General features: G+C 39.4%; 1 protein-coding gene across 3 annotated transcripts in view; it reads left to right on the top strand.

The window, feature by feature from the left end:
* trappc9 (trafficking protein particle complex 9) overlaps positions 1–21,325 on the top strand; it is a 219,418-nt gene that overhangs the window by 52,242 nt on the left and 145,851 nt on the right. For all 3 annotated transcript variants that reach the window (XM_038724731.1, XM_038724732.1, XM_038724730.1), the window contains 2 exons: positions 3,726–3,889; positions 18,340–18,492. In XM_038724731.1, coding sequence (XP_038580659.1) covers positions 3,726–3,889; positions 18,340–18,492 — 317 coding nt within the window. The remainder of the gene's footprint in view (positions 1–3,725; positions 3,890–18,339; positions 18,493–21,325) is intronic.

Here is a 21,325-nt window from a genome sequence, read left to right as displayed (position 1 = left end):
GGGCAGGGTATACAGATCTGTATTTATGGAATGTTTGAAATGCCCACAGTGTACACAACTAGCTAACCCAATCATTTGACTCGTTTACAGGGAGGCATATTTTTCATTTAGTAAACTCTGTATTCCAGCACATTGGATATGAAATGAGACATATGTTTCATCCAGGTTGAAGTGCTGACTTGAGAGTGTTTACATCCACATCAGTTGAAGTGATTTAATGGGACCAAAATGTATAAAATAAATTAAGATAAACTGAAATAAGGTCATTATATTTAATTTCTCGTTGTAAAACCTTCAGAGTGTCTTGTCACACAGAGGACTTTTTGGCTTCACTCTGCTCTTCAGCAAGTGACACACATGCTCTATTGAATTGAAGTCAGGTGACCATAAAAATATAAAAGGGCAACGAGTCCTACAGTGTTCATCACGATTGATGAACACCCTCGAACACCCTTAAAGCTGAAAGTCTGCATTCGTTGTTTCATTGCACATCCACTGTGCTGGAGGACAGAGCCAAAACAATGACCAATGTGTCACTGTCCTACTACTCACAGACTGCACTCTAGATGGCTAGTGTTGATACTCAACAAGTAACAAAAGGTCAGTGTTCAGCAGGGTGTCACTGGCACTGTTAGGTATGTTTTCACATACAAATCCTATCATGTGAATGATGCAGGATAATCAACAAACTTTCAACTCACATAAAAAAAAAATTAACAACCAGATATTTACCAAAATAAATTAATTATTTGATTGCTACTGTTCACACAAGCCCTGTGTGTGAAAGTGTGTGAAAGTCCAACACTAAGATAAACTGTGGCCATAAAAATCTAAACATTATTAATATTATTCAGAAAGCAAAACCACAGGTATTTTGTCAATGAAATTCTGGCAAAGGTTGTAATATTTTTCAGAATGAATGTGATTAAACATTTTTGAGGGACAGCTGTGGCTCAAGAGGGAAAAAAAAGAAGGAAGAATGAGAGGAGAAATCATGGATTAAATTGCTACTAGAAATGAGAGGTAAATCACCCTGTTGGAGGGTTGTAAATCATTCTGACGGCAGAGCTGCTGCAAAATCCACTATTTAGGTCATGCCTACATTAGTAAGTACAGCACTTCAGCAGCTTTTGATGTGGAAAATCTTTTTATTCTCTAGTGTTGGAAGAGTACCATGGCAGACTCATGAAGCAAATAGAATACAAATGTAATATGTGGTCTCACGGGCGCTCTCACTTGGTCCGCAGGTAGACCTTCAGCTTTGACTTCAGTCTAAGAGGTGCTTCATTGACTTCCCAGATATCTTAATGCCTCCAGCACAAAGCTGCAGTTCTTACAGCTTTTCGTTTTCACACTACTAAAACCAGTTTTAATAATTTACAACATTTTAAAGGCTCAGAGTACAGATCTACTGTATGCCTTCAGCCATGTTTTCTAATACAGTGTTACTGTTCGAGTTTAAAGGATAGAAAGATCTACTAAAATGCAAACAATATGTGTTGCTGGTGAGCTTGCAAAACCATTAGATTTGTCTTTTCCCATCATTTCTTATTATAACTTTTAAAATACATTAAAAATGCCTGTAACATTTGAAAGAGTTATTTTTGTGTTGACCCAGTGTCGAGATCAGATAGAAAGTATATGCAGTTGATTATGACTTTCATTGTAATTCTAGCCTCAAGCAGTGCATTTGTTGAATTTTAAAGTTACGATACTGAACATGTGCATGTGCAATGAGGTATGATGAAGTCATGGAGAACACCCGCATTGATCTCTCATAATCATGTACATTCCCCTTTGCTCCAGTATTTGCATTTCTTTGCAACAACAGATGCCAGCAGCTCTTTAAGGCTATGAGCATCAGCTGCAGGTGTTTTTGCTTTTGACAGCTGATGAAAATACTTTGCTATGATTTAACTGACTGAGATGTGGCCAGAGATACAAGACACACAGTTTGAACTTACACAGAAGAGTGGAGGAGCGGTTTACTGCTTTATGTGATTCACTGTGGTTTTACTCTTCAAATTTCTATTATACCCATCGTGCTAAAACCAGAGTGTATTGAGACAGAGGCAAGATAAAGACTTTGAGGGGTTGAGAAGAAGTCAAGACCAAGATCAAGGGAGGGCTAGACTGAGTCAAGACCGGGACCAGTTATTCAACACTCCTTTTCCATGTTTTACTTTCCACTAACACAATACAAATTTTTGTGTTCGACTCGGTCTTCAGTATTTGAGCCTTCATATTTGATCTGCAACTCTGTATTCAAACTCAGAATTAGCACTCTTAAATTAACTTGCCATGTGCCGACGGCCGTACAGAGCAACCTATTTAATATGTACATTTTTGTGAAGGTGCATTACTCATTCTCCACTCTCTCTCTCTCTCACATCTCTAGGCTAGCTCTCTCACCCAAATGAAGGAGTTCGGCCATGGCATGTAGCTATAATGTCGGCAGCTGTATGCAGCTGACATTAGCTAAGGTTGATGTAACTTAACACATTAGCTACGTAGCTTTATGTGGCCTGTCTCGTCACTGTTTATCACAAGGAAAAATGTAACTTAGGAACAACTTGTTTCACAAAGTTAACACTGCATTAGTTACCTCCCTCAGTAGGTTAACTAAATTAGGTAGCTTGTGCACCTAGCTAGGTGGCAAATAGCTGGCAAGCAAGTTAAACTAGTGTTAATGCTAATAATAGTTTAACGTGGTTGCAAACCAACTAACTGTGAAACATCCACCAATGTGTCCCTGATCAACCCCTAGTTGCTCCAGAGGCATGCTAACTTATAAATAGCAATTGTAAGTTGCTTTGCATAAAAGTGTCAGGTAAATGTAAGATTATGCTAACTAACAGTAACAAAAAAATTTAATTAGCAAAGAGTTTGCATTTTAAGCGGTAGGTTTTACATCTAGTCAAAGTTAGGAAGTTAGCACCAAAGTTAACAAACAGGCTATTTATTGATATTCCCACAGTTGTGGGCTCGACTGGGCTTGAAATAAAATCCCAAATCCTCTATGTTTGAGACTGTGACACGGCCGAGTAGGAATGCGGTCGATTCCAAGATGAGACAGAAACCTTCAAAATCGAGTACTACAACACTACTGTAAAATCTGTACTGGCTTGAGAGTCGAGTGCTATTTTGATTAAAACAGACATTTTATAATTTAGCTAGTTTTTACAGAGTTAGTTTGTTGTCAATACTGCACACAATCCACTGACCTTTCTAAACAGATGACATGTTTGAAACAGGGCTTTTGGCCAGGTTTGATTTGGTTCAACTTCTCTATAAATGGACCATAGCTTTCACATGCCAAACACTATAACCACAATCCAAATGAGCTTTGATGGCAAAACCCACAAATCCTTGGAAGCAGCGCTAACTCTCAGCAGGATTCCCGACTGCAGGGGAAAAAAAGCCATCAGCGAACGAAGTTCCAGCTAATGAGATTCTAAAAATGCGTTTATCCTCCTCATCTTCCCTGGCTGATCAATGCCTGAAAAACTGTTCTTCAAGTTCTGACAGAAGTATAATGGAACTGTTTGCATCGTATCAAACCACATCAAATGTACCCTCACCATTACACCACTGAAATCGCTTCAACTATTTTCTGAGAAATTTAAATTCACATTGAACCCTTGAGGGAATAAAAGCAAGACAAAGAGTCAGTTTTACTTTCTGTCGTCACTGAAAAGTTCTCCTTCCTCCACAAACCTAAACAGGTCAGCCCACACACCCCAGCCAATGTCCAAAGAGGAACTGTCCAGCACTGTGTCCATCCAGCTTTTCAATGGGGAGACCCAGCAACTGACCATCACCTTGGAGAACATTGGATCTGAGGACATCGAGACTCTGGAGCTCACCTCTAAGATTGTCAGCACCAAAGGTTAGTGCCCCTGTCACGGTGACTATAGCCTTACCTTTCCTTTTTTGTTTTAGCTCTGAGTAGTTCTGAACTCAGCTGTTAAACACTAAATAATCAGTGTCAAGTGTCAGTACAGTAAAGTACAGAAGAAAGGATGGACAAAATGTGAATTAAACACACAAAGTTAAACATGCTAAAACAAACAATGATGCATTGAGATCGTTGAGGTGTGTTCATGTTACATTTGTCATCAGTGCGGTTTTAGTCAGGACAGTTTTTGATGTACTTCACCACCCGCTAAGTTTCTGCTGCAGCCTCTTACAGTCCCCGTGTCCACAGTACCACAGAGGTCACTGCCCGTTGTCTTTGGTTCTCCATCTTTCATGCCCCTGTGGCTTTTCATTCTGTTCCAGCTCTTTGTTCAACACCTGCTCAGGTCCTCAGATCTCTGCAGTCCCCCCACCCTCCCACTAGCTGCCTCTGTGTCTCCCTCCTACTTTATTGTTTTTGTCTCACTGTCTGGGTGAAAAAAGCAACTACATTATTAAAACAGAAATGTCCTTACATTGTGCTATATTATAATTTAATTCCCGGCATGCCTCCCCAGTACTGCCTGTGGTCAGCAGTCCACAGAGGTGAAACAGTAAAGCACAAAGTAAGATTTCAAATCCCACGAAATGTCTATTCCAAAAATCTGAAATCCCACTGTAAGAGGGATTCCACTCTTTACTTTGCCCTTAGTGATTTATTTGATAGATTATGTAGACTTCCTTTGATCTATATACAATTCTAAATACTCTCATGTAATTATTTTCATACTGTATATTTACATTTTTGTCAGTTTAAAGTTTAACCAAAGCCCTGCAGGCTGATCTCTGGTACACACTGACATCACTACGGAAAGAAGAACCCGACTACTCGATACTAGGTTTAGTTAAACAAATCGTAACAAAACAATACATTTAATATATTAACAAAAACCTTGGCTGATATTCATAAACAAGCATTTCTGATAAAGATTTCAACTGTGACCAACTGAGTGGGACATGTTCCAAATGAACTTGTCAGTGCTCTCTGGTGGAGTAACAATGTAAGTACCTGCCATTTGGACACAGTTTTCTTTACACCCATAATGTGTCACACTGATTTTATTTAGTTACTTCTGCTTCATCATGTTGTCTATTTGACTTTGTGTGAGTGAAGCCTGAGAAGTATTTTTTTTTCTTTCATGTGCAAGTCTGTCTTTGTGTCACTGTACCCACTTTGTCACAAAGGTTTTTGACTTGCTATTCTCAAAACATCCCTGACTGGACCGTGTGGAGAAAATTGCACTGTGTTTCCCTTAACTCATCCTTGGAAATGCAGTAGATTCATGACAAACCCAAACAAGTCTGCTTTCATTTAACCACTTCTCATACCTGTGCCGTCAGCAGGAGTTCGATCACGCAGTGATGAGAAAAGGAGGAGGAGGAGTTGGGGGCCAGTGTAAATGGAATTGATCTGACATTTCACAAAAGTCTGTGATTAATTGAAGGCAGGCTACAATAACGTATCCTCTGTCAAAGGCTCAACGCTCATAGATCTTGTCTGAACATGCCGCTTCAGTCTGCCCTGCACTTCTCAGTTGTATATTTTTTTCACTTTTCACGGTTTTCTCTCACAAGCACACTCTCTATTGTGTAGAGATAGGAAAATCTTTGGTGATCAGCCCGAGTGATGTATATTTGACTGGCCAGTGACAGTGTGGTGAAATAATTAGTGCATATTTCTCTCGTTCCCTGACAACTTGCCCAACGGAGCCCTCACCCTAAGGTGGATAAGAGTTAGCCTGTCAGTAGTAACTAGTACAGGACTCTAATTAAAAAACTCTGGGCCTTGAAGACACTTCATCCATCTACCTACCTGAGCCTCTCTGCTTTCCACATACCCTGCTCCCTGCTGGCTGGACTCCAAGGTACACTGTAGTCTCTGTAGCTAACGAGACTTCTCTTTGAAATGGAACTGTTGTTGTGGTTGCTGGAAATGATTTAGGCTCCAAATATAGTTTTTATCCTCCAAGGGAATGTTATTTTCAGAGTTGGACGAACGAGCAAGAACTGAGTTTGCTAGACCTGAATTAGAAAAACACCATCTGTAGTTTCACTCCAACACTTTGGAGAGACACTTTAAACTTGAATGAATAAACTTGAACCATTTATTTTTGAAAAGTACACTTAACTCTAAATTATGCTATTTACTATTGAATTAATGCACACACAAGCAAGCATGAAGCCATTCAAAGTGACTAATTGACCATGACCACAAAGTAAATGCTTATTTAATGTTCCAACTTAATGGCTGAGTGATTTGTAGATAAAATGTAAATAGAGTGCACAAGTATTGGATAATTGTGTTAAAATTCAACCACCAATCTGTGTTTAAAAATCAGTTAGAATAGAGTTGACATGTAAACAAAAAAAATACTTCAATAAAAGTGAATAAATTGTCAAAACCCTTTTCCCCTCTCTCTGTCTTTATCTTTTTTCAGCCTGTCCAAGCGAAAAGGAAACTCTTCACCCTTCGAATCCTTATCTTCTCCACTTTTAAGGAATATGTTTTTAATGCCTAATATTCCTCTGATTCTCCTTGTTTTATTTTCCTCCTCACATTATTTTCTGTTTAGAGCAGGGATTCCTATCCAAGCAAACAGACTGACCTGTAGCATCTGTTCTTTGATGCTCAGCACTGAGCATTCAGTTCTTTTTACACTTTGTTTTAGCCCCTTTAGCTCATAACGTGACTATATTTATATTATTATTTAGTCCCCATAGTTAGAGATGAAGAAGAAGTTGCAAGAAAGATGGTCAGCTGTTTAGTTTAGTTTCACTCCTTAACCTGTCCTGTTTCTCTCCTTGGCTTCTCCAAAGCTTACCCATTACTCCTAATCTAAAGAATAAGTTTATATTCAAATGTAGCTCATATTTTAATTTGCAAAAGAAAATTAGAATTAATGCACTTGTCTATCCGCTACCGTTATTAGTTGAATATTAGGATTTGGGCACGTTGACACAAACCATTGGTGGCATACCAAAACAGTACTTATTGGTTTTCCCACTCTTTTTTTCATTTACCAAAAATTGGGCAAAGTTCTCAAATGCATCAGTGTTTTATACTGTCGAACTATCACAAGCCTTAAATAAAGCGGAAATAAGCAAAATAGTATTCAAATCGGAAAGTGTCTCATCACGGAAAAGCCAGGTTTCTTTACTTGTTTTACTAAACTGCTATGGACACATGTAGTATAGGAAATCTATTTAGGTTTACAGATATGCACAAAGCTGGTGATATTCTGTATTTCCTTTTTATACTTTTATATATACTATGGATCTCTTATTCACATCCAGTAATACCAAGCATAGCCTATCCTATAACTTTATTAGTACAATAGTCATTAGAGTGATCCCATTCAATAATTAACAGTTAAGTTTATTTTTTATATGCAAGTACTATTACTTTAACATCAAACTGACTTTTTCCCTTGTCTCTCTCTGCTGTTCTTGTCCTTGAGGGAACTTAGCAGCAGTGTCTGGAAGCTACGATAATGTTATCATCAGTATTCTGGCTATCTCTAGCTTTGCAGTCAGTATTTACCACTATGTCTGATACATAGACAAACAGTCTTGAAAATAGACAAATGCGATTGTTATTAATGTACATTTAGCTTCATGACCATGTAACACAAATGTAAATATGAACAGTCTACAGCAGTGATTATTAGAATTTCATCATTTGCTTAAGCATCAACATATTTCAAATCACTGTTGGATGTATGAGCAGCATCCAAACCCATACTGTACCCACATGATCTGAGGTATTTCATCTAATTGTGGCACAGTGACTACAGTCAGGATTCTCTCCTTTCTCGTCACACTGCCATTTCCTTGCGTGTGCTCTTGCAGCAGGCTTCATTACAGTACAAAGAAAGAACCCCTGTAAGCAATTAAGTATACCACATCTGAGCTGGGAGACCTTTGAAGGCTATTTTAATGTCAGGTCAGCTTCTGTCTGGACTGTGTCACAGGATTCATTTTATAAATTGAATCTGGCTTTCACGTTGGTCTGTGTTAGTGTTTGTTGTTCAAACTGTTAAAGTGGTTGTATAGAGCGATAACATACCCAGTATGCACTCTTACCACAAATATTATTATATAAGAAATTAAGACATTTCATATCATTGTAAATGAAAAACCTTTGGTTCAGTATAGCAAAAATCATAAGCTCCTCCCTCAGCCAGTGACTGAACCGAGTTAAGATGTTCCATGGCAGACAATCTCACATTTTGCACATTTTTTTAACAAAGAAAAACATGTCATCTATTTCCCATGTCTTATTAAGATGTATTAGTTTACCTTTCCAGGGATTACAACCAGTTGGAAAATCGTACTTCAAAGTCACACTTGTTTCTGGGGGGCGGAAACAAGTGTGACTGTTATTTTGACTTTTTTTCTTCAGCTTTTTTAGTAGTTGGTGCAGATGGAGTGGCATCCCTCCAACCTTCATGTTCTGTATTTATACCAGATTGGAGTAGTCAAACATTAATCAATCAGAAACTCATTGCTTTCTCAATCTTAAGGCTTTTCTAGTTCTGTATATGTGTGTATGTTGCATATTTATTGTTCTTTAGGCTGCAGTTGCTGAGTAAGGTAAGTAATGGTGTAGAAGTAATTGGATTTGATTTAGCTGATCAGTTTTGATCAAAAGTTAGATCTACCTAATTGACATTTTTTGTCTGCTGGTCGAAGGTTTTGAGGGGCCATTTTCATTTATTGTTTTAATAACGTCAGTTTTGCACAATTTGTAGTGATTTGGAACGATTTAAAGTCCAAATAAAACTAAATTGCATAAATTCTGGTACAGCGTACATACAAGTGAAACTCGAAAAAATTAGCATATCGTGCAAAAGTTCATTTATTTCAGTAATTCAACTTAAAAGGTGAAACTAATATATTATATAGACTCATTACATGCAAAGTGAGATATCATAATTTTGATGATTGAGTACAGCTTATGAAAACCCCAAATTCAAAATCTCAGAAAATTATAATATTGTGAAAAATGTCAGTATTGTAGGCTCAAAGTGTCACACTCCTAATCAGCTAATTAATTCAAAACACCTGCGAAGGGTTCCTGAGCCTTTAATTGGTCTCTCAGTCTGGTTCAGTGGAATTCACAATCATGGGGAAGACTGCTGACCTGACAGTTGTGCTGAAAACCATCATTGACACCCTCCACAAGAAGGGAAAGCCTCAAAAGATAATTGCAAAAGAAGATGGATGTTCTCAAAGTGCTGTATCGAGGCACATTAATAGAAAGTTAAGTGGAAGGGAAAAGTATGGAAGAAAAAGGTGCACAAGCAGCAGGGATGACCGTAGCCTGGAGGTCAGGAAAAGGCCATTCAAATGTGTGGGGGAGCTTCACAAGGAGTGGACTGAGTCTGGAGTTACTGCATCAAGAGCCACCACACGCAGACGGGTCCTGGACATGGGCTTCAAATGTCTTATTCCTCTTGTCAAGTCTATGAGGCATTGCCAAGAGAAAGATGAAAGACACGAGACCGAACACTGCAGAAGAGCTGAAGGCCGAAGCTGAAGCATCCTGGTCTTCCATAACACCTCAGCAGTGCCACAGGCTGATAGCATCCATGCCACGCCGCATTGAGGCAGTAATTCATGCAAAAGGGGCCTAAACCAAGTACTGAGTACATATGCATGATTATACTTTTCACAGGGCTGACATTTCTGTATGTATTTATTGATTTCATGTAATATTCTAATTTTCTGAGATTTTGAATTTGGGGTTTTCATAAGCTGTATGCAATAATCAAAATTACATCAAATAAAGGCTTGAAATATCTCACTTTGCATGTAATGAGTCTATATAATATATTTTCACCTTTTAAGTTGAATTACTGAAATATTTGAACTTTTGCACGATATACTAATTTGCACCTGTATTTGCTCTGTAAATCATAAATCATATGTTCTCCTCTGGGGGGAAAAACAATCAGAAACCAAAATGCAAGTTGATTTCATGATGATTTCTCCACTAGTTTTGCATTAACCTGTAGGAATACTGTTTGTTAGTTCTCTGTCTAAATAGTTGGATAGCTTGTTTCCGTACACCCAATCAAATCCCTCAATTAGCATAAGGTAGTAAGATCAGCGTTCTATAATAAGCAGACGATCACACTGACAAACAGCCAGAAAGCAGCCTGTTAAACCACAACACACAGTCCCCCTTTTCTGCACTCCCTTAAAGGCACTTATCTTTCTATCTACGAGAGAAACATGAACACACGTCTTGTCCTGCACCTTGGCTTGTTGAAACATCCTCCAAACAAATATTCACCTGGGAAATATGCACTGCTAACATCACTTTGGGGGCTAGGTAGCTAATTAGCTGCTCTGCTGCAGCATATTAAACGGCATGTAAACTGAACTGCAAATGTCAATTCGGTCTGGTTACATGCTGGTGTGGTCCTTACTCTTCAGTACTACCGCTAACAACACAGTGTCTGTCTGTGGCTTGTAAGCTACAGGGCAGGCTAGTTTTCTGGAACTCTGCCTGCCAGCTGATGTCAATCAAACGCGGGCACGCCCCACCAACTGATGAGAGCAAAAAGAGCATTTCAGATTCTTACCCAGAGACCTTTATTCTTCCTTTTTAAAAATAAAAAAACTGATACCAGTACATTTAACACAAACGTCTTACCACAATATTTGACTGCAAAAAGAGGGACGACTATATGTGATTTCAGTTGGACTATAAGTAACCCTTATTTTGAAAAGAATGTTTTTAATTTAGTTGTAGGCATTAAAGACTGGAAAACTGCCAACTTTCTGGTACGTCTAAGGCAAGACAACAATGGCCATGCTGGTTGTTTGGTTAGATTGTGCACTGGGGAGGATGACGTGGAAAAGAAAAAGCTCTTATCTTGCAAGGGTTCTCATTGTCCTGTCCGTCAAGTCTGTCTGTGAGAACCATTTTATCTAGTCTTGTTTTGGGAGTCAGGTGGGAGACAGGAGTATTCTGTTGAGGCTTTTTTGTGTTTAGAAAGAGTTTTGTGTTTTTTACCTTTTTATTCAGCTTAGAATCAGTGTTTCTAGCAGAGTGTGTTCTGTTTTATGCTAACCAGAGTGGCCCCTGGAAACTGCTAGTAGATGAGCATATTTGCATATTTGAAATAACCCATATTTGCAGGTTATTGTTCCCGGTTTGTTTGAGATGCTGAAAATGATCACATATTGGAGTGTACGTCTCTCTGCACTGCAGTCATACTGCAGCTTGTGCGTTTCATGTCTTTGTTAGGTAGTACAAAAGGTTGCTGTGCTCTTACGTTTTCGTCATATTAAATAACTTAACTGTTATAATAATAACAACTGTTACTTGATGGATTCTTTTGTAAATGTGTCAGAAAATGACAAACACCAAAGCTCACAAATTGCCTCAGAGGAAGAACAGCCTTCTGGACTGCATGATACAACCCAACCTGCTAATTGCATTGCAGTGCAATTAATCATCCAGTTCTTCAGTTTTCTCCATGTAACTTCATCTTTTTTGTTACCATAACTTCTGAAACCACTGCACTTTCAAGTAAAATGCTTTAAATAAGCCTAGTCCTTGAAGAAATAACCACATTTTAATGAAAATGTATTTTTAATCTGATCAAACTAATTATCACTGGTGTTTTACCACCTCATTCCTTTAATGATGAGGAATCATCTACTTAAAATTGTATTATTTAAAGGTGGTTTCTAGATGGATACTGCCTAGAACTTGGAACTTCTTTTCTCCTGCTTCAGTTTAAGCACTAAAACGATTTAAGTGCTTAAATTGAAGCGGCAGAGAAGAAGTTCCATGCAGATCACGGATCAACTATGATGCGTTACACTACTACTGTTTAGGGTTTGCAGCTCGCTCTCTCTCTCTCTCTCACCCTTCACTTCCCTGTCATTTCCCTTCTGCCTGTGGATTGCAAGAATTAGGGCTGAAAGTTTTATTTACAACCATGAAAAGCAAGCAGGCTAAGAAAACAAACTAAGTTGTCGACATTTTACCAGTTTCGTCCTTGTCGCTGAGGGTACAGTAGCTAATGTGTTGTGCACAAAGGTTCTCCACAAAAAGTCATTCTTTGTATTCCTCTGAAATAAAATGTTACCTCCATTTAAATAAAAAGAAAACTGGCCACACCAAAGTCATTCATGGGCATTTTACAGATTGCTGTGCAGACTACAAAGGAACCAGAAATTAAAGTATTTAATTATTACATTCTTTCTCTCAGCTTATCTTTCCGTCTTCACCATATCACACTCAGATCGCTGTAGAAAACCATGAGGTATTTTTAGATCAAATTAGGGGGATGACATGAGACCACACACAAGATAGCAGAAATGGAGGACTGGGTGACATCAGTCTACCGGCAAAACAATCACAATTCATACTTTCATTATCGTCTTTGATAAAATAACTCCATGGCAACAAAATATATTAAGATCACATAGAAATTTGAACTAAGATTAATGTGCAGGACCTATATCCGTCGTATCAAGTCAGGGGCTCTGTTATAAATGTTATGTACCACACATGCAGCAGGTGCACAGATTCTCACTGCACATTTTGTTTTTGTAAATACCAGTTTATATTTAAGTAGGAAATTGTTTACACGTGGTAATTGTGCATATTCGCAGTGCATACATCTGGCTCCTACTAAGACATGTAGTGGTGATTTTTCAGGTGTATGCTTTAGGGAATCATTTTTAGCCTTAACAAAGCTGCAGGGATTGTAACGTCTGACTTGAATATCTAAACAATGATTTAATGAATCTTAAATCTTGCACAAACATTCATGGTTCCCTGAGAATGAATCCTTCTGGCTTATCCATGACATCATCAGATCAATATTTCCAAACTTCCAATAAGGATTTGACCGTAAACCTGCAAAACAAATGACATTCCCGTCAGCCTCAGCTGTATTTTGTGTTTGCTGCTGATGTTACAATTTAGCTCAAAGCACCATACAGCATCACAGAGGTGCTAGCATGGCTTTAGACTCTTAGTCATATGGATGTCCAGATGGATTTTCTTCGAACCATAGTGCATTATGCATTTCTTATTTTTTCATTCTAGAATAGTAGTTTCCACGTGATAATTCAGACTCTAGTAGTTTTTCCCCACCTGCTTGTGCCTCCTTAGTTATAACATGGGAGCGGCTTTAGACAGGCCACAGTTGACAGGGCCTCTCTGCAGCCCTCTGCATTTTCATTGGGAACTGAATGAATTAAAAGATAAAGAGTCACAGTAGGAAGACATCTGTGGCAAAACAAACAAAACATTACTCTTTCTGCCACAGACACAGCCACCTTGACATATGAGATAGGAGCTCAGTTTCTCAGAAATAAATATTTATTCATAAAACTTTATAGATAACACAAAAAAATCCTTAATAAAATAATCTCTTGTATCGCATATAAGAGAAACCATAAACTGAGTTGTCTCTGAAGAGCAGACAATAAGCCAACATCAGACCTTTTGTTCATCACTGCTACCTTATTGCTCTTCTGTGGATATTAACATCAACTCAGCTCAATTGTCCTCTACAACTCTTATGTGCATTCATATCAAATGTCTCGTAAGGACAAAACACTTTCCACTGTGCAGCTCATAAAAAAGGAAAAGAGGGGATTAATATTGCTTCGGTGATTTTGTTACCATGAGCAGAGCTGGCTGTCAGCTGCCTGTGCAGTCCTTCTTTCTCATTTAAATACTTCATTTTCCTTGGGATGGCTGTCTATTTGTGGTTCAGTAGTACTAGTTTAGCTTGACATGGAGAATGGCATTTGTCTTTTTGGGCCAGAAAACTCCTACAGTATATGGCTCTCATATTCAAGTAAATCCACAGGAGGTCTCATGATGCATCATCTCCTTAAATGGGAATGTTGACTAAAAGTTTAATAAGGAAAACATCTGATAGTGTGGAGTTAGAAAGAAGTGAGCTTACCACTCCTCATCTCTGCTTTAGGCTAGCGACTCAAGGCTACATTAGCTGCTACTAGCATATTACACCCAAATCTCTGAATGAATGGCTGCCAAGTTGCCTTGTGGGTAATGTAGGCTGTGGGTTTGGAAAAGGAAGAAGATTGCATGGAATAAAAAAAACCCAAAAAACTTTGTTTCTGTTGGATCGATTTTTATCCTATGTGTTAGAGAGCGCAATGCTCTCAACACACGCACACACCTACAAGTCTGGTCTCTTACTGCAAACACACCGTCTTGCCCCGCCTATTTCAGTTTCCCTCCCATCTCTCTCTGTGTTCCTCTGCAAAATGCTAAAATGGGCCGCCAAATACACTTTGGCTTACTTTAATATACCTGGGCAGCCCACCAAAGTAAAGTCTATATGTGGGGAAACACTGTGTGAATAACATTCACCTTTCTATTAACCGTAACCACCATCTTCCCCTAACCTTAATTTTGCCTTTCTTAACCTTGCTTTACAAAAACACAGTTTAATCTGTAATACTCTACTGCTCCCCCTCAGTTCTCACTATGCTGTCTCCAACAGGAACAAGTTGTCCCATATTACACACTCTGCTTCCAAAATCATTGGTCTCTCAAACCCCCAACCTTTCAGACCTTAGTAATAGAGTCATCACTCGCATGGCACTTGCCCTGGACAACCCCTCAACCCGTTTTTCACTCTACTCCATCTGGCTGCAGATGAAATGCACTCAGAAGTTTGGTCCCCTCTAACATTGTGGTCCTAAAATGCATAGCTCGCTATTCACTTGAACTGGCTGTTTTCTGTACACATGCATTTGTTTATTTGTTATGAGATGCTGCGTCTTTCATAAAAACACATTCACACATACAGGTCCAGCCAGCAGCAGGGTCTCTGCTGGGTAGTTGGCTGAAATCAAATCTCCCTCGATGGCGTAGTGGACGCGGCACCACCTCGTAATGCCCCTAAGCAACCTGTGTGGAAACCAGTTGCAATGCTTTATATAGTATCCATCGGGAGGAGCAGTGATTATCAAAGCTTAATGAGATTGCTTGACATTTTCATTGACCCATTGCACCTGAAATCAGCTGCTGTTATCATACTTGATGTGTATAAGAGAATGTGGTTCCCACACAGAGTATACATTTTATTATATGGTCCTGAAAACATTATGCTGAGGTGTTCTGTGTCTATGCATTAACCAACATAGAATATATGTATATTATTGTTCAAAATATAGCTTCTAAATTATATTATATTCTTTTTAACCTACGTAACTAATGCACTTATTTTAACCCAAACAATGATCTTTTCCTAAACATAAACAAGTAGTTTTGGTGCCTAAACCTGACCAAACTTTGACCATTTCGCAGCGTAAACAATGTGTTTGTTATTCTTTCCAAGATGACAAAGGTCACCTGACTTTATCCTTTCCTGCATGTCCAAAACTCATAAAATGTGAACTGTTTCCAGCTTACGTATTGTTTGTCAATGATAATTATAGATGGTATGCACCTCCTGGCCTACTGGTATAGTAGGCCCAATCAAATTTTTATGGTTACAGCATTAGAATCATTTTAGACCCACTTTTCTTCAGTGGGATGAGGTTTGCATATGTTTTGGCTTTAGCGTTGGCTGGCAGACCTGTTAGGATGACACAACGATGGCCCACTAAGTGCAAACAAAAAGAGTGCTCTCTCTGTCCTTCTGGAGCTGTCAATAGCCTTTTTTAAAAGCTATATATGTTAGTATTACTATGGACATTATGATTTCCAAAACACTGCTACTCTGTTGTTTTTGTCTGTTTGTACGTGTGTGCTGTGCTGAAATTCTATTCCTGATTCCACATTTTTACCTCTATCTCCTATACAAGCTCATTCAGTCATCACAGAGGAAAGTGTTTCTAAGTTTTTTATTTTATTTTCTATATTCATACACATCATGGAACCAGATGACAGTGACATTATTCACATTCAGTGGCGACAAAAAAACGACACGCTGACTCTCTGGTTTGACCTTGCTGGTGCTCCCTAGTCTCTCGTTTATCCTGCTCCTGATTCTGTGCCGCTGTTCCCCCTACAGCTCTGGAAGTCGCTGGGACACGTAGGACTGGACCTTGTCCTTTTATGTTAAATTGGAACCCCATTTCCTCATTCGTCCTGCTCCCGTTTTGCCCACTCACCAGGCTCTGGTACCTCAGATGTTGCAAGAGCCATGAAGGCCTGCATTGCATACACCTCAGGCCCATGGTCCAACTCCCTGCACAAAACTGTCTCTGTAAACTGGTACTAACTTAGTGGCGAGAGGAATTTAAGTTCAGCCAAATACCCAGCAGAGGACCCCACTGAGGTCCGCCATGGACACCCCCTCTTGATCGCGACCTCTGCTTTTCCCAACTTGCGTTTTTCCCCCCATAACATTGCGACCTAAGAAATCAGTCACCTTTAATCTCACATAATCTCCCGAACTGAGTTGAGTTCCCATGTGTCAGTATGGTAGTTGTTGTATGATTTACAGTAGTGGCCCTTTTTTCTTAAAGTTAATGTTGAACTGCATTAGAGTAATAATAACAGTCCTTCATTCAGGCGAGGTGATGCGCCACTGCTGCATGTGTGTGGGAAACCCTGTAGATGGATACAATCAATGGCTCTTGCTTTAAAAAAGAAGGAATGTCTCTGTCCTAGTGTTTTGTCAAATGTCGTGTCAAGTCTTTACGCTATTAACACTTCAGTAAATATATGCTTTGGATTGTTTTTTTTTTTGTCAACATTACTTGACCAAGGATATGACAGTGTAGAGGTCAGATGCTTCTCTTCTGTGTTGGGTCTGCCTTTACCTAATCAATGGCTACTGTTGACACTGCATTGATTGCTTCAATTCGATACACCCAAAGCCCTTTTTACCCTAATTACTTTTTGACTTGATGAGAAATTGGATGTTCAGTGGCTCCTAAATTTTTAATGAATGTTTATTTGTGGAATTTTGGTGATTAACGGTTACACACTACCTAATGCAATTTTTCAGATTAGTCCTGATTTGTCCTGAGCAGTGCCTGATATACATACTTTACAGCTCTACTGCAATGTCCCCACGCTTCATTTTCTAGCAGGTGGATTACTGTTTTCCGCCGCCACACTCCTGTGTTACATTCAGTAACAGTCCCAGCTCCTTATTGGTGCATGCAAAAAAACCTTCTTCGTCTGTATTTATTTTTTCTTTCGCCAAATCTTCTGTAACCAGGAAGAGACCATCTGCTTCATGTTTACACCGGCACGCGCATGCCCAGTGTGCCTGAACAGCCAATAGATGTGCGTCGTTTTAATGTAGACGGAGATCAACTCAAAAATGCAGCTAAAAAGCTGGTGTGGACGGAGATCGTATTTGTTTTAATTCTCCGTTTTGTAAACTGAAACGAAGAAGTGTGGACCGGGCCTCGGTGTTTGAAATAGAGGTTGTTTCATATCTTCTCTGAAGCAGCGCTGATGTGATCTCAGTATTGTATTTTCAAGATTATGAATGTCTCTGGTTTATACTTTAAATGAGGCATGGATGATTTCTCGACAGTCATTGAGGCTGCCATTTCTTGTGACTCAGAGTTTAGCATTGTGATGATAATAACGTCAGCCGCAGTCCTGGCCGTCTACCTGTTGAACTACAAGGCCTGGTGTTGCATATTTAAATGAATGACTTGTATTTTTTTACCAATCCCATTTCTTTCAAATCATTTCCCCGTAGCCTCAGTCTCTGCCCCCCTTCTCTTTTTTTGTCCTTTAATTCACTGCATGGAGCTCTGAGTTTATGAATATTTAAAGTGGAGTGTTATTCACAAAATCTTTATTTAATGCTGCCTACATTCACATCCTCTCAGAGGATTTTAAAGGCTTTGGTTATGAATCAAGCAGGGACGTGTAAACTGTTGTTCTTACAGTGCGCTTGCATCTCCCATTCTGCTGCACTTCTGTTAAAATCAGCCTGCTTGCTGTTCCTGCAATCCCTAAGAGCAGGAATGGCTCACCTGCACAGACAGAACACATGCTTTATTCAGGTGATGTATCATTCATTTGACGCTCCTGGCTGAAGTGGATGCAGCTGAGCCATTTGTCTCAGGTAGAAGGGGTTGGAGGCATAAATTAGGAAGTCGGGTCTAGTGACGAGCAGTCAAAGGACTCACAGGTATGAGGCCAATCAGCAGCTTTGTTGCTCTGGAAAGCTTGCAAAAGAAATATTGTTGCACTGGTGTCCTTAGTAAAGTGCAACCTGCAGCAGGTACAATGAGATGCCCATCTTCCCATCTCATATTGGCACAAACTACTCAGACAGAATTTTTCTGCCTGTCTGTCTTTTGGTTTTCCTTCTCTAAAATATGTCCATCAAAAAATGTTAAAGCAATTTGCTTTGTATTTAAATTGCCTTTCTCTCGCTCTTGTGTGTGCAGAGAAAGTGTTTGGGGAGTTTCTGAGCTGGGAGCTGGAGGACGCTTTGTCTCACCTGCCTCTGAAGCCTGGCCATGCCGTGACACTGACTGTCAGCATTAAAGTCAAGCTGGACTTCTCTGGTCAGGAGAACATGCTGCAGGACCTGAATGATGGTGAGTGGACACTGGCATTTGTAATTGTAAACCTGCTGAGTAACGCAAGAGCTTATTCAGTTTAAAAATTGGAATTCTAAATGAGTTCAAAGCACAACACAACTGTGTAAATTGATCACTGTTGACGTTGTAACATATTTTTAGCTATGCTAGTGGTGTGGCTCAGTGTATGGCAAAGTCACTTGGTTGGTCAGTTCATGCACCACTTTTATACTAAAATACTAAAATATTTTGATAACTGTTTGCCATGATATTTGGTTGGCAAAGGTAAATCCAGGTGACTTTGGTGATGCCCTGACTTGTCTTCTAGCACCACCAGCAGGTTGACATTAGTGGTTCAGAGTGGAAAGTTTTGATATCCATTTGCTCTATATTTTGGTACACACAGACTAGTCCACCTCAGGATGACTTGTAATCACTTTGGTGATGCCCTGACTTTTTATTTAGCTCCATCATCAGGTCAGAACTAATGACATTCCCACCAGCCTCAGCTGTACTGTACTTTGTGTTTAGTGCTAATTAGCTAATTAGCAGATGCACTGCTGTACAACTTCACAGAGCTGTTAGCATAGCTTTAGACTATGAGTCTTGTTAACTGATGACGTTTATTTTCATTTATGACTATATGTTGGATCATATTTGAACCCAACTTAAAGTAAGTTTGCACATCTTGACAAATGATTCAGTTATAAATTGCTTCAAAGCCAAACAGAAAAATATACTTGTGTAGCGTTTTGATTAGACGGAATGAAAAGACAATGGCTTGGTTGCAAATGTTTATTTGTCTTTATATTCATTGAAATGGGTCATAAATTCACAGATTACTCAGCTGACTCATAAAGATGCCAGCATAGATAAATCTTGTGGACAAAATATTAGAAACCCCTCTCAAAAGCTCAAAAAAACTGAAGCCTTCAAAATGACCATAAAGGTTTTTGTAGGCAAATGTTTTCCTTATCATGTCTTGAAGTGTATTGTCGTAGAACTGGCATACCATCGTTTAACTGTGCAGTTGAAGGTGTGCACATGTTGGATGCAGAAATGAGCGTTAATGTGCAGCTGGTCATGGAGCACTCTTTGTGACAGGAATTCAGGCTGCCTTTTTTAAGATTCAACAGTAATAGGACAGAGGTCTCAGGGTCTCTACAACTCCATTTCTCTCCTAGCTTCCAGCTTTCTCGCTTGAACTATAGGATTTCTTCTCTTGTAATTCTTATTCCTGTTTTTTTTTATTTTATATATATATAAATAGTCTGACCTTCTACCGTACCTCAAAGCTCATTCATTGTGTTTCTTTGCCACTATGTCTCGTAGTTCATGCTCAGCCTCTTTTCTTCCCTGTCTCGCCCCTGACCTCTATACCGCCTTCTTCATGCTGAACCTATTCACCACAGACTCCATGTGCTGATAAATATTAATGAGTGATCAATATGGACCTGCTTTTGCAACACGCAGACTTTGCATGTGCTTGTGTGTGTATGCATGTGGATTCAGATGACTTAGAAATGAAATACATGGGACGCTGCATGTTTATCTCAGCCCCAGTGCCACTCTCCTTATGAGGTCATTTAAGCGATACTGTTTAATGTTTTAATTAGCTGAGCAATAATTGGGGCCTTGAATTAAGGAGATAAGACATGGTTCCGTCTAAACAGCAGCTCTGAATTAATTTATTATGGTGATGCAGTTTTTGCTAAACACATTTGATGCTACCACTCTAATACTCTCATGAAATCACTTTTATAACATTGTGTTAATATACTGATGAACTTATTTGTATGAAGCCAGTTGTTTTGCTTTGTTTTCAGTCTGTGCTCCTGTGTGCTAGAAGATTACCAAGTTCTGCAGACTGTTAATTAACCTGTGAAATCTTGATTATTTTTGGCACAACTAATGCTTTCAAATGTTCAATTTTATCAACAAACCAATCAGGTTTATTGTCACATACACCGTACACCACATAGTGAAATGTAGTGCCATCTGCATTTAGCCCATCCTAAGTAGTAGGAGCAGTGGTGGCTAAGCAATGACAGTTGTATTACTTAAGTTCCATTTATACTCCTGCGTAGGGTCTACGTGCGTACCTACACCGTAGGCTACGCACATAGCCATGCATTTATACTTGTGCGTCCATGTGTCCGTCATTCTGCGATTACTCCCCCAAACGCTGGTTGGCAGTAGCGCTACAGCGTCCACTGTGTTGACTTTTGACGGCCGAGCAGGCTAACTTCCGGTTTAGCGCTCCGCTAACGTAAATGGGGGTAAAATTGTATACGAGCGGCTGCTGTAGCCTTTTCATATGTTACCGAGCGAATGGATCACATTCTGATAGTGAAACGAGTCATTTCGCTCGGGTTGCGACAGTCAAATATATTGATTCACCGTGTTACAGCCGCCGTTTTGTCCGCTTGTAAAAGTTACTTCAAAGCGCTGGGTACTTCTGGTCGGCTCGGAGGCATTGCGAGGCTACCCAGCCGACCAATCACAGTGCTTATGGTCCGCGTCAACTCGACATGTAGTTACATTTTTGAGGAGGTGCACGTCAGGCGACGGCGTAGGCTACGGGGCTCGATTCGACACAGAAGTATATATTACCCTTTAACCACCACATATGGTCACATTCAGTATCTCACAAAAGTGAGTACACCCCTCACTTTTTTGTAGATATTTGATTATCTTTTTATGTGACAACACTGAAGAAATGACACTTTGCTCCAATGTAAAGCAGTGAGTGTACAGCTTGTATAACTGTGTGCTGTCCCCTCAAAATAACACAGCCATTAATGTGAAAACCACTGGCAACCAAAGTGAAAATGTTTGGCCCAATTAGCCA

Source organism: Micropterus salmoides, unplaced genomic scaffold (genome assembly GCF_014851395.1).
Source record: "Micropterus salmoides isolate LMB-PRFRI ecotype aquatic unplaced genomic scaffold, ASM1485139v1 Ms_hic_scaffold_17, whole genome shotgun sequence".
Taxonomy (NCBI): Eukaryota; Metazoa; Chordata; class Actinopteri; order Centrarchiformes; family Centrarchidae; genus Micropterus; species Micropterus salmoides.
Note: the sequence above shows the minus strand (reverse complement) of the source record. Positions and strands in the feature narration are given on the sequence as shown.